The sequence below is a fragment of the Spermophilus citellus genome (assembly GCF_964194105.1).
Source record: "Spermophilus citellus genome assembly, chromosome: 3".
NCBI lineage: Eukaryota > Metazoa > Chordata > Mammalia > Rodentia > Sciuridae > Spermophilus > Spermophilus citellus.
The window spans coordinates 17395457-17421393 of record NC_138184.1 but is presented as its reverse complement, the minus strand read 5'-3'; the positions used below and the strand labels follow the sequence as shown (position 1 = coordinate 17421393).

At 43.7% G+C, this 25937-nt stretch overlaps 1 protein-coding gene across 11 annotated transcripts in view; it reads right to left on the bottom strand.

Annotated features, from left to right (window-relative positions):
• GATAD2A (GATA zinc finger domain containing 2A) overlaps positions 1-25937 on the bottom strand; it is a 113675-nt gene that overhangs the window by 21578 nt on the left and 66160 nt on the right. For 4 of the 11 annotated variants that reach the window (XM_081285312.1, XM_081285309.1, XM_081285313.1 and 1 more), the window contains 2 exons: positions 25515-25635; positions 17913-18181 (listed from right to left, as the gene is read on the bottom strand). In XM_081285312.1, the coding sequence (XP_081141438.1) occupies positions 17913-18181; positions 25515-25559 (314 nt within the window). In that variant the 5' untranslated portion in view covers positions 25560-25635. The remainder of the gene's footprint in view (positions 1-17912; positions 18182-25514; positions 25636-25937) is intronic. The other 7 variants (XM_081285311.1, XM_081285315.1, XM_081285314.1 and 4 more) reach the window with 2 other exon arrangements.

Sequence of the window (25937 nt, the reverse complement as noted above, 5' to 3'; positions counted from 1 at the left end):
CTGCATTCACTGTACCCACTACCACCCAAGAAGCACTTCTAGAAAAGTCCTATGAGAAAAGGGTGGGGGGGGGGGGGGAGAAGGGAAGAGTCACCACTGGTTCTCCAGGTCAGTCCTACCACTGGGCAAATCTCATTTGACAGGACCTCGCGCACTGGGTGTGTCAACACACAATTGTGAATTATTTCACAGTCACTTGGGCATGGGACAGTTCACTGGAACCCCACAAGAGCCCATTCTCCTTTCCTAAAGGGTGGCCTTCTTTCAGAGCCACTCAATGTGATTAAAAGGGGAGTTCTACTACCTACGCACAGGCTGCAACCCAAAGCCAAAGAATATCTTGACTGGAAGAGAACACAGGCAGTGGACATGATGCCTGGTTCTTTCCCAAGGCCCCCGAGTCCACCTGCTTCTCGCCAGCCACAGGCCCCTCTGCAATTCCTTTGCCTTCCATCTTAGCATCCATTACCATAGCTCCAGCCCCGTAACCTGAGATCCTCTTGGCTGGGATGTCAAGAGAAAAACCCAGCATCTGCTCTGTAGGGGTCTGGGAGTCAGAATACATTTTGCTTCTTTGCCACAGAGGCCATAGAGGTGAACAGCTGGGATGAGATTTTTGAAACCCAGCCATCATTTTTCCTGGAGACTTCAGGTCCAACTATCACTCTGGGATTCCATTATGGTAAGCACTGCTATAGCTATGGCTGAACATCTCAGGAGAGAGGGAGTGAGCACTGTTCCCTTCCTACCCCCAACTGCAGCCCTGCAGCAGCAAATGGGCCCAGGCCCCCCAGTTGGGCCTAAGGGGTTCCATAAAGCGCCTTCTCTCAGTATCAGCAAGGCCAGGAGGTATACCCCAGCTTGTGCTGGAAGGTCATCTTCCAGGAATGCAGCAGGCCCCCAGGAGTCAAATGGCCATACTAGGGAGGCCCAGAGAAGCTCACTGTAACAGGAACTACTTTAGGGACATACACTATGGCTAAGGGCTATAGAGACAAGAGGAAGGCTCCAAAGGCCTACCATCTGCCCCAGGAGGCCAGTGCAGCATAACACTGCCAGTAAATGGTGTAATAGGGAGGGCTAAATTTCTAAGCATGTTCAGCTTAGAAATTCAGGAAGAAGCATTTGATAGAAAAGATCACAATCACAGAGGTGATCCTGTATTTTTTTTATTTGTCTTGATTATGGTAAAGGGGAAGTACCAGGAATTAAACCCAGGTGCACTTAACCACTGAGCCCCATTCCCAGCCCTTTTTATTTTTGAGACAGGGTCTCACTAAGTAGCTTAGGGCCTCACTAAGTTGCTGAGGCTGGATTTGAACTTGTGATCCTCCTGAGCTGCTAGGATTACAGTCATATGCCACTGTGCCTAGCTGATCCTGTCATGTATGAGAAAATCATCAACAACATCTGCTAACCCTTTGTGATGGCCAACCATCAAAATGTACCCTTTTTTTTTCCTGTAATCTTCAACAGCTTCACAATCACCCCCCAGTGAACAGGTAAGGAAGTGGCTCTGAGGGCTCAGGGATTGTTCAAGGTCACAGGGTTAGGGTTAGTATCCTGGGCTCACACTAGAGATTGGGCTGCCATATACACCCTTCACTGTGATGGGCCCTCAAAAATGGAGATGCAGGGGCTGGGGATGTGGCTCAAGCGGTAATGCGCTAGCCTGGCATCCGCGCGGCATTGGGTTCAATCCTCAGCACCACATACCAATAAAGATGTTGTGTCCGCAGAAAATTTAAAAATAAATATTAATAGCTGGCAACATTTGCGTGCTATGTCCTAGAGGTAATATGGAACAGGGATGTGGGCCTCCAACCTGACCAGGAACTTGTTCAGCCATAGCTATAGCAGTGCTTACCATAAGGGAATGCCTGGTTCTTTCCCAGGGCCCCAGAGTCTACTTGCCCCCAGAAAGGATCAGGGGACTCTCAGAAACAGAATCAAGAGGATAGGGTCATGGCACTCAGGAATCTAGATTCTGAGAGGGCCTAAGCTCAAGGAGCATGAAGGACAAACAGGAGGATGAGACAGCAACTGCAATATCACCAGCATCCCTCCTGTCTCTGGTGCCTGCACACGTGCAGGCCATGGAATTCCTCTAATGAGGCACATGGTGAAACTCCCCAAGCAGAGCAGAGGATGGACTCCTATAGCAAATGAACAGAATCACATCTCTTGGGAGAGAGACCAGCTCGCTCATCAACAAAAAGCAAGAACGAATTTACCTGTATACAAATGAAAACCACAAACAAGAAACAAGCTTTACTTTCCAGCTTGCAATGACCACAAACTTTAGCAGCACATGGAAAGTACTCACATCCTTTCAGACTTCAGGGTTTACAGTTGCTGAATCCTCACTAGCATCTGGCAAATTCCAACATGTCCTCCTGGCCCCAGGTCAACTGTGCCCATCCCCAACAGATGATGCCTGTGAGGACCACTAAAGAGCTAAATGAACCTCTGCAGCTTTGAAGGACTGTGGCCCAGTCATCAAACCACAAAAAGGGCTTAGTTTCTTCATTTACAGATAGGATGCCATGAATTGGTTATCATGAAATGTGATTAAATTTCAAACTGAGTATACAACTTTTCAGTGTTCTGGAACACAGGGTGATAAGATGAAGCACTCCTTTTGCATGTTGAATTAGGACAGTACCACGAAAAAACCATGTGTCAGCATTTGTGCTACTTGAAGGAAAGACTGACAGATACACCAAGGAAATTCAGACTTGGGGGTTGGGCAAATATTTCCCCCCAAATGTTCAAGACAAAGCCTGTCACTTCACAAAAAAATCCTGGAGGTCAGCGAGTGATCAAGTCCAAGCTTCTAATAGGCAAAATTTAAAATTTTGGAAAACTAATATTTACTATTCACCATGAGTTAACACCTTCCCAACAGAACAGTGGTGATATGTAGAGATCTGATTGTGATACAACGATGAAATGTGTTTCTGAATCATTTGTGTAACTCCATAAACTAAGTCATATTGACAGTATGCACCTTAGCTATGATGTGATGAGAAGGGAACTTTACCCTTGTGGTCTTTCTCCCTATCTAAGTCAAACCGTGAGAAAAACATCGTTCTAATGGAGGGATACAGACAGAAAACCTGACCAACACTCGTCAACACTGTCAAGATCATCATAAATAAAGAAAAGTTTGACAAGCTGTCTCAGGCCAGAGGAAACTTAGGAGATATAAGGACGATAAGGACTAAAATGTCATGGGATCCTGGGACAGAAAAAGGATATTAGGGAAAAACTAAGGAAACCAGAATAAAATGTGAACTTAGTTATTAACAGTCTATGCATATTGATCCACTACTTCTGACAAACGTTTTACAGAAATCTGTTAATAGCGGGGAAACTAGGGTGAGGTGGACAAGAATGATCTTTGCAACTTTTCTGTGAATCAAACTATTCTAAAAATTTTTATTTTATTTTTTTAAATTTATTTTATTTATTTATTTATTTATTTATTTTTGCTTATGAGACTTTGATTTTTATTGATTTAGATTCTAACCAGGAACTGCTTTTTTTTCATCAAATAATTTTTAAATACAATTTTTTGAAGTCTCCATTTCAGTTAATTCTTCTACTAGTTAGTTTCTTTTGATTAAAATGAAATTCACATAACATAAAATTAACCACATTAGCCTGGCATGGTGGCATGTGCCTGCAGTTCTTAAAATTTTATTTTTAAAAATATTTTTCTGTTCAAAATGCAAAAGAGTCCAATGGATTTTAATATAAGCAAGTATAAAAAGCTCACTAATGAAGTCTCAGAGTCTAAGATGCAACTAACTGGTAGAGAACAGCCACTTTTGTTTTGGTTTCACAAAGTGGGGGGGAAATGCACAATTATCCAAAATGATAACTGGAAAGCTCCTCTGTTCTGTCCCCACCACATGCTTCAACTCTAAGAGCATATCACTAAATGCAAAAGCAGAGAGGAGGATCTAATAGTGGTCTTCTTATTAAGCCAAGTATTCAAGAGATGGTTGATGATTTTTCAAATTTATGATAGTGAGGAATCAATATGCATTCAGTAGAAATTGTACTTGGAATATTGAATTTGGATCTTTTCCTGGGCTAACAATACACAGTATGATGCTCTTGTCTGATGCTGGGCAGAGGCAGTGATCGTAGCTCCAAGCCAGCCAGGCAATTGTGAGAAGCAGCAGCGACACTACAGCATGGTGTTAAGGTGCTCAGGAGGTCAGGCAGATTCTGTGCATTTTCAACTTGTGATATTTTCAAATTACGATGAGTTTACTGGTATTTAACCCATCGTAAGTAGAGGAGCATCAAAAAAATTTTATTCACGCTAGTATTCATAGGCTTATTATTGTCATTTTTAGTTGAATAAGAATCTTCAAAATTTCTAACAAGGTAAATGTCATAGATATATCCCGCAAATCTAAAGGCTGTTTGGAGCCCAGAGATGGAAAAGGGGCCACAGTGCTTCAGGCAAAGAGATTACTGTCATGGGAACCCACTCAGCCTCATCTGGCTCCATGGTCTAGCCATGATACATCCTGATGTATCATGGCTCATGTAAAATTTTTTCCCTGCTGCCAAAGTTGCGCTTTGAAAAGCAAGACTTACTAAAAGTTCAATAGGGCTCACCCCACAGATATGACAGTTTCCTTGCAAAATCTATTCAATCAGATGCCACCCAAATTAGCAACCCTGCTGGGCACAGTGGCACCCATCTGTAATCCCAGCAGGGTTAGGAGGCTGAGGCAAGAGGATCTCAAGTTCAAAGCCGCTCTTGGCTACTTAGCAAGGCCCTAAGCAACTCAGTGAGGCCCCGTCTCTAAATAAAATATAAAAGGCGGCTGGGGATGTAACTCAGTGGTTAAGTGCCCTTGGGTTAATTCCCGTTACCTACAAAATTTTTTCAAATTTAAAAAATTAGTAACTGTAATGTTGTCGGACCCTTATACCTACTATACAGCCCCTACAGAGTATTAAAAAAAAACCTATTCAGAAAAAACCTGGCACAGCCCAGGGTGACCTGGACACTGTGTGCCTGCAGATTGGGAGGTCAAGAATAGGAAGGTGGCTGGTCAGGGTTTCCTTAGGCTTCAAACATTGGGATACTACCCTGTATCTCATATCCCACTGCTCCCAGATCACCACTACCCTGGCCTTGGAATGTCCTATATTGTCCAGCATGTCTGTCTTTACTCTCTCATTAAAGTATCCTAGCCTACTGGACTCGACACAGGTCCAGAACATCATCTCTCCTGTCTTCAGAGGGGGACAACCAAACCCAACACCCAGTCACAGCTCCATGACTAGCCCTTCCCAGCTTCCAACAATCCAACCCAGCCTACCTTTCTGGCATCTGCTTTTAGCACTGTGTACCTTCTGACCCTGACCCCGTGCAACCTGATTTCTAGGCTATGTGCTCCCTTGAGTATATTACCTGGACCATTCAATTCCATGTTATCAACAAGACACTCCAGGTCCTCCTGAAGGGAGGTAAAGATGAGTCCCTGAGCTGACAGTTCTCTCTAGAAAGCTCCCCTGTGGGCTGGGGATGTGGCTCAAGCGGTAGCGCGCTCTCCAGGCATGTGCTGGGTTCGATCCTCAGCACCACATACAAATAAAATAAAGATGTTGTGTCCACCGAAAACTAAAAAAATAAAAGATTCTCTCTCTCTTAAAAAAAAGAAAGAAAGCTCCCTTGTGTTCAAGTTGTTTTTGAAAGTTGTCAAGAGTCCCTGCCTTGAGGAATTCTGCCATGTCAACAAGGTTTCAGTTCCACTAATACCTGAAGCTTTTCAATTTGGTTATTACATCACAGCTATTTTTAAGATTTACTTCCAAAAAGAAGCAGCCCTATGACTTGGAACATGAGGAAGGGGCACAGAGCAATGTGTGGTATATCTCCCGTCTCTCCACCCATCAGACACTACCTCCCTGTCTCCTGCTCCCAAGGGAGCACAGGGCCCTTCCATGTCACCATGGCACCTGCAGAGCCATGGCCACAGGAACTCAGTGTCTCCAAAGGCAGATGGTTGGGCCTGGTTGTGTGCCTTCCTCCCTTGGGGCCTGTCCCCTGTTCTTTTATTTTCAGATACTCTTGAGTTTCCAAGGTTCTTCTCATCAGCATTATGACAAATCTCACTCTACAATGAGATGTATACAAGTGGGACTCAGAGAGGAGGGGTGAACCAGCTCAGGCCACAAGTCAATCAGTACACATTGTATCAAAATTGCCAGACACCCATGTTCTTTTTCTAGCACCAGCTGTCCCCTCAGACTAATATTGTTATAATTTGTGTGCTTACTTTGAGAAAAAAAACAAGAACTCTTTCCAATCAGTAATAATTTTTTAGTTGTAGGTGGACATAATACATTTTTATTTTATTTATGTGGTGCTGAAGATCGAACCCAGGGTCTCACACACAGGCAAGACCAGTGCTCTACCACTGAGCCACAGCTCCAGCCCCATCAGGTAGGCTTTTCTTTTCTTCCCAGAGCTCTTTCAGAAAAGTGGGGAAATACTTCCAGGTATGATTCCTGCTCTCCCCATCACCAACATCCTGGGTCACACATGCCCTAGTAAAGTCCCAAATATCCACTCTGTTTCTATCTGTTCTATATACACAGGCTCCTGCATTCTGGTACTTCTTACTCCCTTCATTCTTCCTCTTCACCAGATCAGGGTGCAATGAGGGAGATATGAAGGGCTCCCTTGGGCCTAGGGAGCACTCAGGATACAAAGTGGCTATAAAACTACCGGGCATGGTGGTGCATGCCTATGATTGTAGTGGCTTGGGAGGCTGAGGCAGGAGGATTGAGAGTTCAAAGCCAGCCTCAGCAACAGAGAGGCAGTAAGCAACTCAGTGAGACCCTGTCTCTAAATAAAATATAAAATAGGGCTGGCGATGTGGCTTGAGGGTTGAATACCCGAGTTCAATCCCTGGTACCAAAAACAAATAAACAACTGGCTATAAACTAAAAGCAACCTATGTGAACCCAGTCTTAACTAGCATGGTAGAAGCTGGCCTTCCTCCTGGGACACCACAAATTAGATTTAAATTACCCGCCATAGTGTCTGAAGCATTAGTTACAGGAAAAGGAGCCTGTGGGCATGTAACAAAGCACCAGCAGGAATGTGTGCTGGAAGGAAGATGTCAAGAAGCACAACAGCAGAGATAGAAGTCAGTCATTTTAAGGTAGGGTAATGCTAAGGAAGAGTCTGAGGTTTGGTATGTGGACGGAGGTGGATATGCTATCCACCTCTATCATGTGAGCTGAGTCACTTTGGGGACTTAAGAAATAGGGCACCATGAGTCTGTCATCCTCATGCCTCAAAATAATCTAATGATTTTTTAAGTACCCGTGTATTTCTTAGATTTCAGTGATTTCAAATCTCCATCAAAGGTGTGGGATAAGGGAAATGGATAGAAAAACAGAAATGGGATAAGGGGCCCACAGGGAAGGGGCAAGGCAAAGACAGAAGCAACAAAGCCCTGGATGGGTGGCAACAACCAATGGCAGGAAGGGAGCACAGAACCCAGAACCAATTTCCAAGGGAACGTACCTCTCAGTTCCCAAGAGCTGAACAGCTAAGAAACTCAGGCAGGCTGTGGATTTCTAGGTGGAGCTGAAGGAGCCTCTCCCTGGGGGCCACCCAGCCTCTACTGTGAAGTTGCAGAGCAGCAGGCAGAATTAAAAGTGAAAGGCAGCAGCTAGTCTCCAACAGGTGCTGGGGAGGGGCTGGAACAGTGGCAGGGGAGAGGGCTGCTGAGTGTGGGGCCCAGAGAAGCTCAGAACATCAGAGGATTCCCAACCTCCAGACTGCAACATGTAGGGGAAGTAGGTTTCTTATTGTAGGACATCTAAAGCTATTGCACAATGACAGGGGTCAAGGAAGGCTATAGGAGAGCTATAGCGAGAGGCCATATACCACATGTTCCCTTACTATGTGAGAACCCAGCCCTGTCCCAAACCATCATCCTGACAGCTGGGCCACATTCATCCATCTTGCTCAAGCATGCATTCCAGCAGACAGCTGGCTGGCGGGCCATGCACAGCTGTGGTGGGACATGGTCGTGAGAGCAGGGGACAGAGATTCAGGTCTGCATGTTACTGGTGAGGACTCCCACCTACCCCCACACACTGGCAGCCAGTACAGCCACGACCAGATGAGTTTCAGCTTTGTGACAAACACATTGGGCAGTCATTCATCTCTTCCCACCACAGATCTGGCCTTGTGCATCCATGAGAGAAGAAAGGGAGACAGAACTAAGGACATGATAATACTTATTGGTCAGAGCCTGGACCCTCACTTCTCTGGGGACCAGTGGCTAAAATTGTAAATACTGACAACATCTAAAGAGGATAAAGCACCCAGGTCATCACACCCATGAGTATAAAACAGTTCAGACATTTTGTGGTAAAAATCTGGCAGTTTAACACAACTAAATACACAGCAACCCTTTGACCCTGCAATCTACTTGTCAGATTGGTGTATATTAAGAGAAAAACTGTAGCTCAATGGCAGAGCACTTGCCTGGCACATGTGAGGCACTGGGTTTGATCATTAGCACCATATAAAAATGAACAAATAAAACAAAGGCACACTGTCCATCTACAGCTATATATTTTTTAATTGGAAAAAAAAGTTTTTAAAAAAGAGAAAAGCTAATCATCCACATGGCAATATCTGAAAGGTCACGCACAGCAGCAGGACTCAAACCAGCCACAAGCCAGAGACCGTGCAGGTGGCTATTAAGAGAGGAAAGGATGCACCATGCGTTTTGCTCAGCAGCACACCATACACACACCAGGGGTAAAACAATCCCAGAACACTAGCAGTGAGGGAAGTCAGATCCTAAGGAGCACATACTGTGTGAGTTCTTTTCTAGGAAGTCTTTGAAGAGGCAAGAATAGTCTAGCATGAGGAAGTACACTGAGACAGGGAGGCAGGAAGTATATGAAGGGCTCTCCTCAGGGAACATTCTGGGTGATAAGGTTCTCTACCTTGATTGGGGTTTGGATTACTCGAGGGCATGCATATATCAGAACTTATGGTCTGGAGCTGCACCAGTACCTCTCTTGTTGGGTAAGTGTCCTCCAAAGATCCACATGATACAGGTTTGGTGCTCAGGCCATGGTATTAATGGAAAGTGGTGGAGCCTTTAAGAGGTGAGGCCTGGTGGGAAGGTTTAGGTCACTGGGGGCATACTCTCTGAAGAAGACTCTGGGACCCCAGTCTTTTTCTCTCTTCGCTTTCTAGTTTCCACAAGGTGAACAGCTTCCTCCACCACACACTCCCACGAAAATGTGCTACCTTTCCACAAGTTTAAACAGTGCTCAAAATAAATCTTTATATTCTTTTTAAGCTGATTAAACTTCAGGTATTTTTATTGCAGAAGTGAAGAACTGACTAATATAAAACCTCCTTGCAGAAACAGACCATTCTATTACTACCTTTAACATTCCTTCTGGAGCAGCTAGTGTAAAAGATCATTTACTCAACAAGAATTCTACCTACAGCCCTTGGTGTCATTTTGGAAGTTAAGTGATGCATACTTTTTCTGGCTGTCCCCATTTCTGCACAGAATGAAAAGAGGTTTTCCACACAATCCCACGTTCTAGACAGCAGGTAGTTGTAATATAACTTGGCTTTCAGATTTGTTTTTGCTTTTGGAATGGGAGTCAGATATTAATGAGAGTATAAAAGATGCCCACACAAATACATGACTGCCACACCAAATCCTGTTCATTACTTTTAGTAAGAGTATACAGTTATACAGCCATCACCACAATCCAATTTCAGACAACATCCACCATTCAAAAAGTTCCCTTGTGTTGCTCTGCAATCCCTACACTTGCCCTGGGCAACCACTAATCATTTTCCACCACTTATCTCCAATAAATTTGCTCCTGTGTGACACACATGAGCATGCTTGCATTTATCTTGTGTGTATTGGGTGGGGGCGGGGGATGTTGGGGGTGGAACCCAGGGCCTCTGTACTCTCCACTGAGCTCATGGCCAGCTCTGACCCTTCTTTTTTGGACACATCCTATAAGTGAAATTAAGGATTATGTAGTAAATCACTGTGGGTCTGTCTTAAATCCTTTTTTTTTTCCCGTACTGGGGATTGAATCCAGGGGCTATACCACTGAGCATCCCAGACCTTTTATTTTTAAAACTTTGAGCAGGATCTTGCTACATTGTCCAACCTGGCTCCAAACTTATCAAATCCTCCTGCCTCAGTCTTCCAAGTAGCTGGGATTATAGATGTGCACACAGCTTAGTTCCTCCTTTTTAATACTGAATAGTAACCTATTATATGAATGTAGCACCTTTATTTTACCCATTGAAATTTGGGTTGTTTCCCCTTTGGGACCATTATAAAGCATGCTGCTATGGACATCAATGGGTATGGGTTCTGATGTGTGGGTGTGTTTTAATTTCTCTTGGGTAGACTGCTAACCACACAGTAAGTTTTAGAGTTTTGTGTCTAGCTTGGTCAGAAAATGCCTACTCGTTCTATTTTATATTCCTGCTAGCAATATATGAGTTTCAGTTTCTATATATCCTTGTCAACACTTGTTATTATTTGTCTTCTCCTATTATACCTATCCTTGAGACAGTTTCATGGTCTAAGTATGGTATATCCTGGAAGAAGTTCTGTGTGTACTTTAGAAGATGTATCCTGCATTCTACAGATGTCAGTCAGGCCAAATGGGTTGGCAATGCTCTTTGAGTCCTCTATAAAACTACTGACTTTGTTTAGTTGCTCTATAAATCATTGATAGTGAAATCTCTAACTATAACTGATGAATTGCCTATTTCTACTACTAATCCTATCAGTTATGCCTGAGGTATTTGGGGGCTCTATTGTGGTACAAATACATTTATGATTGTTTTGTCTTCCTGATGAATTACTACAAAATGTATCTCTCTGGACAGTAATAGTTTTTATCTTGAATTCTATTTTCTCATAGGACAACTCCAGTACTCTAATGATTATCTGTGGTATATCTCTTCCCATCCTTTTACAATTATCCTTGAAACTAAGGGGTGTCGCTTATAATTAAGCAGGATCTTGCTTTTCTATCCAGTATGACAATCCCCGTCTTTCAATTGGGATATTTAAACCATTAATATTTACTTAAATTGTTGATATGGCTGTGTTTACACTTGTCATTTTGCTAGTTGTTTTTTTGGTATCTGTCTCCTCTCTCTCCCCCATTTCTCAGTAAACTCCTTTTGTGCAAAATATTTTTAATGTAACTGTTGGTGAGCTGCTAAGTATAAACATCATGGCAGTCAGTATGGAGGTTCCTCAAAAATACTAGGACTGGAACCACCATATGACCCAATTATATCATTCCTTAACATTTTTTCTAAAAAATTAAAGTCAGCATACTATAATAATATATAATACCCATCTTCTTGGCAGCACAATTAACAATAGCCAAATTGCTGAATCAGCCTAGGAGTCTTTCAACAGATGAGTGGATAAATAAAATGTGATATATTATCTCAATGGAATCAGACATAAATAATAATGAAATTATGTAATTTTGCAGAAAAAAGGATGGAACTCAAGTATTAAGTAAAATAAACTCAGAAAATCAAAAGTTATATGTTGTCTCTCATATGTGGAAGCTAGAGAGAAAAAAGGAAAAACGTGGCGAGGGTTGGAGGATCTGATGAAAACAGAAGAGAGACCAAGAGAAGAGTGGAAAGGGACTCAGAAGGAGGGAAGAGAGAAGGGAAAGGAGAGGTACTAGGTAATGAAACTGACCAAATTATATTGTGTGTATATGTATGTGTGTATACACACAACACACACACACAAACTGTACATATACAAAAATGTAACCACAAATTCCACTACTACATATAATAATGATGTATCTATAAAAATATAAATAAAGGTCTATCAACAACTAAAATATATATACATATTTTTAAAAAAACATAAAACTTTAAAAATTATTTTTAGTTTATCACCTTAATTTTTCTGTTATTTTTCAACTATATTTTAGAGTTATTCTTAACAGTTGCTTCAGTGACTGCAACAGCATTTTAATTAGTCACAATCTATTTAAGATTAATATTAGCTTGATTCTAGTGAAATATAGAAATTTTGCCGTAATACTGCTTAATTTCATTCCCTTTTTATTGTACTATCATTACACACACACACACACACACACACGCAACAGGTAAACTGTATAGGCCCTTTGGTCAGTTTTTAAAGTGTTCAAATCGTAAGGCTTTTCCATTAACCCACACATTTACTATTTCCAGTGCTCTTTTTCTTCCTGTAGACAAGTTTTCTTCCTGTAGACAAGTTGTCAACATGTCATTTCTCTTCAGCCTAAAGAACTGGCAAATGTGCCAGTAACAGTTTCTTCTCAATCTTTGTTTATTTGACAATGTTTTAGTCACCTATTTCTGACAGTTTTGCTGGATATAAAAGTCTGGGTGTGGTGGCGCATGCTTGTAATCCCGGAAAGTCAGGAGGCTGAGATCAAAGAATTGCAAGTTTGAAACCAGCTTTAGCAATTTAGTGAGGCCTGTCTCAAAAGTAAAAAAGGATTGGGGATGTGACTCAGGGTTTGAGTGCCCCTGGGTTAAATTCCCAGCACCCTTCCCTTGCCATGCCCCCAAAGTCTGGGTTGCAAGTCAGGCATGGGGGCTCACGCCTATAAATCCCAGTAACTGGAGGCTGAGACAGGAGGATTTCAAGTTCAAGATCAGCCTCAGCAATTTAGTGAGACCATGTCTCAAAATAAAAAATTAAACCAAAACAAAAAGGGACTGGGATGCAGCTCTGTGGAAAGTGCCCCTGGATTCAATTCCCAGTACCGAAAACAAAAATTCTGGGTTGACAATTTTCTTTTAAATACTTTGAATGTCATTCAACTCCCTTTTAGTTCCACTGCCACTAGTTAGAAGTCAGCTATTAATCACAGCAATGTTCCCCTATATGTGATAACTGGGGTTTTTTCCTGTTATTTTCAAGATTTTCTTTTCTTTTTTGACTTCTAACAGTTCCACAATGATGTGTTCTTGTATAAATCTATTTTTGCCACTCAGGATTTGTTGAGCTTCCTCCTCAACAAATTCCTCCTCAAATATGTTTTCAGCCATTACTTTTCAAATAGTTTTTTTTGTCTTACTCTAAACATAACCAAACCTGGCTAGTAGACTCATTGACCTCATCATTTATCCATCTCCAAGACTGTCATTTTGACCAACAAGGACAAGGGGCACGGAGGCAGGGATGCTGTTCTCCACTCCAAACTGAACAATTTCCCATTTTCACACCTACAGAAAAGCTACTGGTCCTCAACCTGCATGGGCTGGGCAAAACTTCCTCATCAAGTAGCAAGGAGAAAGTATAGGAATATAGTCCCTGGCAATTGCCATAGAATCTCACAGTTCTTACCCAGAATTTAGCAGGGTGTTTTTTGTTTGTTTGTTTTGTTTTTTAAATATAAACACTTTCAGATTGTTATGTGCCTCTGGCTAATTTCCAGAGTGCTAAAGTGATTTTGTTTTGGTTTTGTCACTTCCGATTTGCTTTATCACTGCATGTTTTGGAAAGAGGATTTGATGATCTCCTTGCTCAAAACTGAAAGTTGTCCTCCAATTAATTTTAAATACAAAACATATGTTAGGAGCTTAAGTTGAAAAAACTATCAAGTTAGCCAGGTGTGGTGGTACACACCTACTGTAATCCCAGCTCTGCGGGCGCTGAGGCAGGAGGATCACAAGTTTGAGGTTAGCTGAGGTAGTAAGATCCTGTCTCAAAATAAAAACTAAAAATGGGTGGTTGTAGCTCAGTTGTAGAGTGCCCCTGGGTTCAATCCCAGTATTCCCCACCCCCACCAAAAAAGGCTGGGTATATGTCTGGTTTGGTGGTAGAGTACTTGCCCAACACACACAAAGCCCTGGGTTCAACAATCCCTAGTACTACAAAAAGAAGAGCAAACGACCAAGTTAGACAGGAGTCAGGGAAAACAACACAGCCATTGATCCCATCATTTTATCTGCCTCTGCATGCTCCAAATCATCCCTCTATACATACAAACATGCATATATATGTATGTATGCACAAATATATGAATACACACATAAATATATATCTACACCTCTTTAGCAACTTCAATTCACTAGCTAATTTCTTAAAGAAAAGGGAAATTCCCTCTCCTAGAAACCATTCCATCTCTAACCTTTAAAATACCCAAATTGGGTCAGAAGATGGTAGTAAGACAGTTTTTTTTTTTTTAAGGCATAATTTTGAAAAAGAGCCAAAAAGAAATTCTAGAAAAGAAACAGGCAACCCTTGGTATTGGTAGAGGGGACTGGTTCCAGAACTCCCTATGGATAACAAAATCTGAAGTTGTCCAAATCTCTTAAAATATATATATATATTTTATATATTTTATATATTTTAGTTGTTGATGGACCTTTATTTTATTCATTTATGTCTATGCAGTGCTGAGAATCAAACCCAGTGCCTCACACATGCTCCACCACTGAGCTACAACCCCAGCCCATCAAGTCTCTTATATAAATGATATATTAGTATCTGCATAGAATCTATGCATACACACACACACACACACTTTAAATCATCTCTAGAACATTTTAATACTTAACACAGTTTAAATACTATGTAAATGTAAAATAGTTACACTGCATTGTTTAGAAAATAACCACAAGAAAAGAAGTCTATATGTCTCAATGCAATACTGGTGTTGAGCACTGAACTCAAGGACTTGTGCATGATAGGAAAGCACTATACCACTAAGCTACACCCCTAATCCCTAACCAAATATTTGATCTGAGGTTGGTTGACTCTGTGGATACAGAACCCACAAAAGACCAACTATACTACGAAGCACTAAAAATGAATCACTGCTACACACAACAACACAAGTAAATCTCACAAAGACAATGCTGAAAGAAAGCAAGGGCATATACTATACAAATCCTACAAAAGCAGAAAAAAACTAATCTATGCTGTTGGGAGTAATCACAAGAAAGTGATTACCAGCTGGACAAGATGGCATATGCTTACAATCAAAGTGACTTGGGAAGCTGGGGTTGAAGGATTCCAAGTTCAAGGCCAGACTGGGGAACTCAGTGAGACCCCAGTCTCAAAAGGCGCAGGGGTGCGGGGGGCACTCCCCACCTTGGGATATAGCTCAGTGCTAGAATGCCCTGGGTTCAATCCCTAGACCAAGAGTGAAGGTGAGAATGGTGGTGCAGAGAGGAAGGGGAGGAGATAAGAAAGTGATTACCCTTGGAAGTGGGCACAAGGGGGGGCGCTTCAGGAGTGCCAGCAATGTTCTGTTTCTTAATTTGTGTGGTTTACCTTTCACTATTCTTGCTATATTTCAATTTTAAAAGATGAAAATTAAATCATCTTGGCAGGACAATTTAAAATTGACATGCTGGATCTGTAGTCAAAGACTGTCACCCAACCCACACTGTGGTTAGATAAAGCTGTGCCCTATGTGAAATTAAATGCTACCTGAAAAACCAAGGCACAGCCACAATGTGCTGAAGGGAGGTCTCTCAAAGGGTGTTCCCAGCCAGACACATCCAACAGGGATTCAAAGACTAACTTGAGCCACTTACTCCAGAACGGATTACAGTTTTAGAATGGTCCTGGGCTAGACATGATCCTTTGTTCTCCTTTTTTCTTTCTCTCTTTTTTAAAATATTTACTTATTTGTTTGTTTGTTTTAGGTATACACAATATCGAACCCAGAGCCTCGTGCATGCTAGGTGAGCACTCTACCACTGAGCCACAATCTCAGCCCCCACCCTTGTTCTCCTCGATTCTGTCAAAACCTCACAAATGGACTTGCCCAAAGAACCAGACAAGATGCTCAATGTGAGAACTTGGGGTGAAGGGTACATTAGACTACCTGAGACATCTCATTCTGAGTAAAGCTACAGACTGAAGGGAAATTGTCATCAACACTGCCTAGGTGGGCTTCCGGCCTTACACTCTAAGTGCCAAAGCTGATGAGTATCACAGTCCTTGGTCACCCCATCAACCTGCAAAGCCCATTTTACCAGCAAAGGAACTCGGGCTAAGGTCAACCATTGAGGAATAGTCAGGGAGCATGGCTTGACCCCAGCTTTGCCTGCTAGTCTCCAGAGCTGGGCCATTTCCCTGTTCTCACACTGCTACACAACAGACCTGGAATGTCTCTAGTGCTCTAGGAGGACCCTTGCCCACTTCCTGGGCTAATCTCTGTTCTCTGCATCCTCATATCCTTTATATATAAGAAAAACATCCAGACTAAATTCGGTTAACAATGATATATTGTCTAAGTGACCTTAGTTTGGAAATTAATGGCTCATTGGGAAAAGGAACCAAGAAACTCGGAGGTCCAGTGTAGCCTTGGGCTTTGACAAAAGAAAGATCTGGGTTTGATTCTCAACTATGAGTTCTTTTGACAGTAAACCTCTCCCTCACATTTCATGGACCTACTCTGCAGAGAAGCATGGTGATTATGGGAGAAAATGCAGACTGGAGTAAGAGGAACCAGGCAGTTTCCCATATCCCGGTTTCTCATGCCTCGACTCCAAACCCACCCCTGGCTGCTCATCGATCTGAAAACAGACTATGTTAAAGGGAGGGTAAGGAGTCTTGCACCATTTATACATTCATCTTTTTATTCTCAGAACTGAAAATGAAGTTCTAGGTTTAGAAGCAGGGTGGCAGAAAGCAGTCAGAAAAGCTTTTTTTGGATGGCAAGAATACAATGCATGTCCCTGAAGTCAAAGATGCTTTCCCAACAGGAAGGGTGTTGGATTTTCCCACTTATCTCACATAGATATTGATTCTAAAAGCCAAGAGACACCAGGCTAGACAATCTCCTAAGTTCTTAGGATCCCTACACTCTGGACTCCAAAATGAATTTAGCACAAAGACTACAGTCTGGTAACCCTATGTCAGTCAACACAGATGGGGAGGGCGAGGAAGGTAGCAGTTTCCCCTACTCTGCAATGGTTGTCCCTGGGCAAAGAGATGTGGAAAGACAGGCTCCACACAAGGGAAAGACTTTGGTTAGCAGTAAGGGAAGATGAACCAGGGGTTATAGAGGAGACTGTCAAAGGGCTAGGGCCTGAAGTGGGCATCTGAGTGTGAACATTCTAGGGAGCTCTGAGGGGAGGGGTGATACAAGAATAGATGCTAGGTCTGAATCTCTCCCTGCAGGGAAAAAAGGGAATTTTTTTAAATGAAGAAATGAGGAGTCTGATTGCTTTTAGGCTCTGAGTCCTCACAAGAGCTAAGCATCAGGCAAAGTCACCCGACATAATTAGTGATAACATAGAAGGAACAAAAACAACAAACTGAACTCAGGCGCCACCAAGACAAGCAACTGAGAGGCCCCTTCCTCTGATGAGTAGAACCCCAGGCTGGGCTCCCAACTCCAATACCAAGTGATTAAGGCAGAGTGTAGAATCCCTAGCCTCCTGACCCACAGATCTGAAGAGCAGGGAGATAAAAACCACATGACAAACTCAAGTTTTCCTATAAACCAAAAGCACTGAGATGATTGATGTGATACATGTACATGTTTAAAAAAAAATATGCTGACAGTAAGGTATCTGACAGGGATAACACCCTCCTCCTCCTCCACCTCCTCCTCTCATACCCTATTCCCCAGGATCCAAGACCCCAGGAGGGAGGAGGGAGGTTCCTTGGCCAGGATGGCACAGCTGCCAGTGAAGTGATGTCAGAGTGGAACCTATAGATATGTGTATGACAAATCAGTAAAGGTGTTTCCTCCAAGCCTGCTTGGGTCCTAGAGTGTGGCTCACCTCTGCCTCTACAATGAATCTCTCTTTGGCTCCAGCACATCTCCCTCCAGGTCCTCCCACTCACCTGTGTGAGGTTCGCATATCCACTGGCCCTTCGCTCACCAGTCCATCACCTCTGCCCATTGTGGTGGCCTCTGCTGCCCTCAGCAATCCTTGGGCTGGACCTGCTCCTGGCTCAGGTGTCACCCTTGTATCTCCATCAGAGTTTAAGTCTGAAGCTGATGATCCTCTCTCCATTTTCATTTTCTTGCTCTCCACATCATCCTCTATAGGGTCCGGTTCAAGGGCTCGTTTCTGACTTCGTGTTCGGCATGCTTCCTCAGTCATTCTGAACTTTGAGGGGAGAAGACACAGCATTTTAACTGGGCATAAGGAAGTTACTACCTTTAAAAAACTTTTCAGGGTATTGGCTTTGACTGTATTCCTTGCTGTATGGTGATGGCAGAAGTAGGTACAACATACAACAAATGCAGGTCTGCAAAAGCATCTCCAGGATATTTCTTTATGGCTGGGGGAGGGGGGGCAAGCTTTATCTCAGTCTCTCAGGGGCTAGAAACCTGTGGGTAGCTGAACAAAAACAATGGCTGGGGGCTACTTATCAGATAGGAGGAATTCTGTGCTCTGACAAATCAAGAGAAAATAGAGGAATATTTTTCTAGATGGGAAATAAGATCTAAGGGATTGTGAGCATCTGCACTGGACTAGAGACATGTGGAAATCAGGAAGGGCATAATCACACTGTCCTAGAAGCAAGGTAGGGCCAGCCCAACCCTTCACTAAAGTGAATGGGTTGACCCCTGATGCTCCATCCACTTCAGTGAATGGAGGTCTCCTCACTCCCTGCTTACCTCCAGGAAGCAGGGAGTGAGGGTGACTTTTAACCCTCTAGTTGCCAGAATGGTACACTTTGAGGAAAATGAGGCCTGGCCCATCAATGTGCCACCACCCTGTACCTGCAGCATACACATATCTTGATTTAAAGAAGAAAGAAAAGAAGGAAAAAATAGCTGAATCAGTTTTTGATCCCGTGACATCACTGGGCTCCACATGACCCTTCCCAGGATTCAGTCTGAGAGACAAAGCACTTTCCAGAAAACCAGTCTGAACCGGTTCCAGACAACAAGCTGAAGTGCTGTTAACCCTCACAGAGACAGGATGAAGGACAGTGCAGCATGCCTGTCTGCAGGGAGGCAGCAGGCATTCCACAGCAGGATCCAGAACACAGGCACTTTTTTAAAGGGACCACTTTAAGCCCAGGCCAGCCTTCATGTCCCAACAGGTCAAGGGAAACAAGACTTGGGAAAGTTGAGGTCTAACTACTCCAGAGTTCAATAGGGGACAAGAAAGAAACAAGTTGCTGAGCTCTCATACAACTTCCCATGTCATAGTTTTCCGTGGGATAGTTAGAACCCATTGTGTGTGAGCCCCACAGAAAACCCTGGCTCACACCTTTGGCATGCTTTGTGCTGAAGCCCTATGATTCTTTCTGTGCTCTTGAAGGAGGGTACCCATCTTCCCAGCGCCTCAGTTTCCTTATTGGTGAATACCCTGGGGAGGCTTATCTCAGGTAGTGCTGGGCAGATCCAGTTTCAGAAACCACCTTCTGGCAGGCTGGGGGCTGAATGGCAAGAAGGGGTTCCATAATCATATACAGAACCTACTCCTGAGCTGATTCACTTGCCACCTCTTTTAAGGCACTGACTTCACAAGTGAACAATAGTGCAGGAACCTGCCCAAATGTGCTCTTTCGTGGGCTTACACTGAAAGGAAAATGTGACAGCTGCTTCATGCTCCTGGAGCCAGAGAAAGTAGACTGTTCGCACATGCTAGCCTGGCTAAGCACAGCCAGCCCATCCACAAGGGTCAAATTAAATAGGTCTCTCAGCCAGGGCAGACTGAGCTGCTCCTCATAGGTCTCAGAAAGCTCTGTGCTCCTGACCCCATACTGATGGAAGAGGGTGGGACCTAACAACTTCTCTCTCAGCACTAACCACATGCCATGATTTAGCTCTAACATGACCTAGACTAGGGATTTAGAGTTGGGTCCCAAACCTGGATGACTTTAGGCATTCAGATTTAGCTTCACTCACCCTCTCTGCGCCTCCTGCAGTTCCAGTCTACACCTACCACACACCCCACACCAAATGTTTGGCCCCCAGCTGCCTTCAGTTTGCCTGCTCAGTGCCCTTTTGTCTAATCCAGGCCAGCTGCCCCTCCAATTCTTCCTTCCTTCTAAAGTTATATGGCTTCTGCCTTTCCACCAACATGCCTTGACTACAAATGCTGTCAAACCTGCTCAATGACAATCTGTCTGTCCTGTCTTCCCATGAGACCCCAAACAAGTCTGCCCTCTGAATGTCCATCACCCTTCCCCACTGTGAGAGGGATGGAACACCTCTCCTTTAGGCATCACCCAAACCAAGAGTTTCTCAGATGTTCTTGTCTCAGATTAGACAAGAAAAGAGTTTCTGACAACTATCTTGGATGGCAGGTACATGCACTCCAAGGCAAAGACCAGAGAGGAGACTATCTAGTGAAAGTTGAAACCAGAACTTCAAAAAAGAAGCCAAACACAGTAGTGCACGCCAGTAACCCCAGGAAGCTGAGGCAGGCGGGTTACAGCTCAGTGGCAGAAGATCCCTAGGTTCAATCCTAGTACCAAAGGGTTGAGGGGGAAGGCCCCACTGAGGTTGGAAAATTCTTCCACTTAAAGGTGAAGTTGCAGCTGGGGATGTGAGGATGTGGGGATGTGAGGATGTGGGGATGTGGGGATGTGGCTCAGTGGTAAAATTCTAAGCCTAGGATGTATGAGGTCCTGGGTTTGATTCCCAGCAGCACCAAAAGGAAAAAAGTGGGTAAAGCTCCTGGTTTGGCCCAGTGCCTATAGGGGCTGGGGGTGGGCCAGACCAGAGATATGGACATATGACACTGACCCTTCCCTGTGACTTATAAACACCCCCATCTCCAGGCTTTCCCACACTGCCTCTGCTCCCACTAGACAGGGCTCCTCTGGACTCGTAAGCTCTGTTCCATGAAGCTCATCAAAACCCAAGACCTGGGCTGGGGTTGTGGCTCAGTGGAAGAGCACTTGCCTAGCACATATGAGGCATTAGGTTCAACTCTCAGCACTGCATAGAAATAAATAAATAAAATAAAGGTACTGTGTCCATCTACAACTAAAATATATACATCCTAAAAACAAACAAAAATTAGAGCCTAAGACCCTGCTTGAAATCCTCCCAATTACTCCACTTCGCCACATAGCTTCACTGTTAGCATGAGGGGCAGGGAAGAGCAGACCCACCCCACAAAGAGTTCTGGGGTCAGTGTCTCCAACAGAGGTCCCAATGCCAGGGTGTGCTTAGTGTGCAGTGTCTGGGGGAAGCCAAACCCAGGTCCAGAGTTGATGGTTGGCTTCATGTCCTGGGCCTTCCAGAGACAGGTCACTGGGTGGGTGCGGGGCCCATCCTGCAGAGGTCTCAGTGAGCTCTGACCTCCCCACTCAGACCTGAGCTTCCTTCACAGTCCTGTCCTTGAAGTGGACCCTGCTACTGGCCAATTCCTGGTCATCAGCGAGTGTGATCCTGGGGAAGGGTATGTGCTTGCAAGGCAAGGCTCCTTCTTCCTCAAGGCAGGCAGAACCAATATCCCCAGCAAACCAGGGTTTCTGGCCACTGCACTGCAAGCACAGACACAGTGACAACTACAAAATTGTCAGAAAGAAACCAGTTTTGATGGCTGCTGCCTGTAAATCCAGAAATCCCAATAGTAGTGGGCCCACATTAACGGTGAGGGCCCTGAGGCTGCCAGGGCCACTTATCAGCACCCACATCTCACTCCAAATACCCCAACTCCAGGCCTCAGGCCTACAAAGCAAGCAACACTTGCAGTGTCAAGAAAAACCTGATGCTTTGTCCTCTAATGCCCCCGGGCTAACAGGTAGGTGGGGGCACAGCACAGGTCTCCCTCAGCTGGAGTCTAGGCAGGCAGGTTCCAGTAGCCCTATGGGGGCCCTATATAGGCCAAGCCATGGGGCCTTCGCCAGCCCAGGGCAATAGGGCCACTGAGGCTTTAACACTTTACTGATAGTGGGGCTTTACGAGAGTGCAAGTTTCAATAATCTCTATTCTATTCTGCTTTATTTTAGTAAAATGCCACTATCCAACTGGTCTGAGAATCTCAGTCAGAAAACATGTTCTAAAACAATTGCAAGAGACTGCTGATAACAGAAAAAAAGAAGACTCAGGAAATCAAAGAACCCAGCACACTAGGCCAGTTATTGTCATCCCCCCCGACTGCCACTAGGGATTGAACCCAGGGGCGCTTAACCACAGAGCCACACCCCCAGCTCTTTTCATTTTTTATTTTGAAACAAGATCTTTTTTTTAAATAGTTAACTTTATTTATTTTTTTTAAAGAGAGAGAGAATACTAATATTTATTTTTTAGTTTTCAGCAGACACAACATCTTTGTTTGTATGTGGTGCTGAGGATCGAACCTGGGATGCACGCATGTCAGGCGACGCTTGAGCCACATCCCCAGCCCAATGAAACAAGATCTTGCAAAGTTGCTTAGAGTCTCACTAATTTGCTGAGGCTTTGTTTTTTGTTTGTTTGTTTTTTTATAAAGAGAGAGAGAGAGAGAGAGAGAGAGAGAGAATTTTAATATTTATTTATTTTTTAGTTTTCGGCGGACACAACATCTTTGTATGTGGTGCTGAGGATCGAACCCAGGCTGCACGCATGCCAGGCAAGTGCGCTACTGCTTGAGCCACATCCCCAGCCCATGGCTTTGAACTTTTGATCCTCCTGCCTTAGCCTCCTGAGCACTGGAATTACAGGCGTGCACCACTGCATCTGGCTAGTAAATGTCTCTTGATAACTTAAAAAACAAAGTTAATAGAAACAAATCTGAGCCCTACCCTTGAGGTCTTATTAACGATATTGTCTACACTATAACATGGTATCTATATTGTACTAACATTCTACAGGTTGAGTATCACTTATCCAAAATGCTTATGAGCAAGAGTTTCAGATCTGAGTTGTTTCCACCACCACCACCACCACCCCAGATTTTGGAATGTTGGCATAGACCTCACCAGTTGAGCATCCCTAATTAGAAAATATGAAATTTGAAATGCTCCAAAAACCCAAAACTTTTTCAGCTTCACGTTAGCACTTGGGGAAAAAAAAAAAGAAAGAAAGAAAATTTAAAAAAAATGTTTAGAAACATTCTAAACAAAAAAGTTTAGAAACATTTCTGGTGAGGGATGCTCAACCTGTACAAGTATAAAAAATATCCATATTCCAAACATGAAAATGAGACTTAGTAATAAGGTGGGTTAAGGAATGTGGTAGAAGTGACAGGACTGATGTTCTGAAAAGTAGATTTTTCTGGGGTTGGAAGGGAATAGTCAGTGAAGCAACCAAGAGTGTCAGGTGACAGTGCTGTGGGGACATAAGGGGTGGACCTGGGGTGGTCAGAGCATACAAAGCAGCAGGAAGCCCAGAGAGAAAGGACAGCATCAGAATTCAGTTTTGAAAGGAGACATGCCCCAAATGGAGTGCCCACAGGAGGAACAGCAGTCTAGTGCCCACTTGTTCCCACCAGTACAGAGGCAAAGTTGGAGAAGGTACAGGAAGGTGCTGAGCTCACAGTGACACCACGAAAGTGGGGTAAACTCAGGAATCTAGGAAGACAGGAGGGTTCTAACTTTTTCTAGAGGGTCATGCGGCTGGAGAACAGACAAAGAAGGAGGGCCAAGGAGAGCAGAGGGTGTGGGGAGTTCCCAGCACTTTGTGACTCAGATCTGGAAAGGGACAGCATTGGGGACACAGACTGAATGAATGGTGGGTGTACTCTGAAGATATATCAAAAGTTGGATGAGAGGGGAGGAGAGCTGCTTTGTTTGGTTTTATCTTCCCTGAGCAACCAAGATGGAATTACTTTTCTGAGATGGGGAAAGAAGGTCAAGAGTTTATTTAGATATGAAAAGCATGGGGGTACTGCACCTGGGGGCAGCCACTGTTCTCAGGGAAGCTAGAGACACCTTTTCCTGCCAGAAGGGAAGACAGTCTTCAAATCAGCAGGGTCAATGATAGGGTGCAGGTATGTTATTGGCCCATAGCTAGCCTCACTAGCATTGGGCCAACCTAAACTTCAACAGCATCAGAACATATAGGAATGACAGTGACACAGAGGTCTGCACATGGGTACTCACCTCCAGAGTGCCCCTAACTCCATGAAGATGCACAGTGCAAACAAGTCTCTGCATCCTGACAGTACCAAGGGTGGGGACTGTGCTCTTTCTCTCTCTCTACACCTTCATCTCCTGCCTGGGTCCAGAATCCCCATCTACTCTCCCCACTGTAGCATAGCCTGAGGAAGTTGCATCCCTTCTGGTGGCTTCCTATCTTTAAGTCAAACTCAGGTGTCTCAATGTGTCCCAGAAGTACCTGGGGATAGAGAAAACAGCTAAGCCATGTTCTGATGCTGTGTTTCACATATCTTCCTGAGTAGAACAGACACCTCAATCTGCCTAGATTGGCCTGAGTCACTTCCTGACTCACATCTCCGAGTAAAAGAATGGCTGGGATTCATTTCAGAAGGAACTGAAACCAAAAATGCCAGCTTTCAACTTTTAAATAACATCAAATCTCATTAAGGACAAGTACAAGGAATACAATTTAACTCAGGAGATAAAAAGATGTTCCAGGGGCTGGGGATGTGGCTCAAGCAGAAGCGCGCTCGCCTGGCATGCGTGCGGCCTGGGTTCGATCCTCAGCACCACATACCAACAAAGATGTTGTGTCCACCGAGAACTAAAAAATAAATATTAAAAAAAAAAATTCTCTCTCTCACTCTCCTCTCTCACTCTCTCTTAAAAAAAAAAAAAAAAGAATTATGTTAAAAAAAAAAAAAAAAAGATGTTCCAAGCAGTCAACTTCCATAACCAGAAATAGCACTGAACAGAGAGTGAGCCTCAACTCCGTCTTGCACCCAGTGGCTGGCTACAGGAAGTTGAGCCTCAGTTTTCTCATCCTTACATCATTGACATGCAATGATGCTGAATACAGTTTGAAAGAGAAGGACCAAGTTGCAGGAAAAGTACAGTAGCACACAGCTACTGTTACCAGGCCAAGCAATGATAACCATTGTACACCAGCAACTTGGGAGGCTGATGCAGGAGGATCCCAAGTTTGAAGCCAGCCTAGGCAACTTAGACTTTTGTCTCAAAATGAAAGAACAAAGGACTGGGGGATGTAGTTCAGCTGGAAAGCATCCCTGAGTTCAATCCTCAGTACAAAATATGAAATGAATCATCTATAGGGGAAGAAAACTGAAATAAATATTACTCAAATCAAAACTGAAAGGAACTGAACTAAAAATCAGCAGATGACTATCTCTAAAGGATGGATTATTAAGGAACTTTCACTTTCTGTAGTTAACATTACTGTACTGTCTAAACTCTTTAATGGTAACTATGCATTAGTCTTGTACATTAAAAAAAAAAAATCGAAGAATAAAAAGGAAAACCAGGGATTGGAGGTGTAGCTTAGTGGTAGAGCACTTGCCTCGTATAGGGGAGACCTTGGATTCCATCCCCAGAACCAAGGGAGGAAGGAAGAAAATAAAGACGCAATCTAGATAAAATAACACCACCAACCTGCTCAAAGTTCAAGTGTAAGCCAAAGGATGGGATAAGTGGCATCCAGACTGCAGGGAGGAGAGAGCTAGGAGCAGAGACAGGGTTGGGGACGGAGGCCAGCTCCTTCAATGGTTAAGACCTAGGAAGGACACAAGGTGAACATATCAACTTTAGCAGTCCAGGAGAGGCCACTGTCCCTTTCCCACTGTTTATCTGAAATGTCTACACAGCTTAAAAAATCTATCATGTGTACCACTTAACAGAGACTCAAGCTCTAAAACAGTAAATCCAACCCCTTGGCTCATCTCCAAAGCACATCTACCTGGGCACTAGCCTCCCTGAGTGATCACCACAATAATTACCAGGACAGTATCCCTTATCAAGGCACTGATGGGGACCCATAGCAACAATGCCCATATCACTCAGCAGTTTCATTTCTCC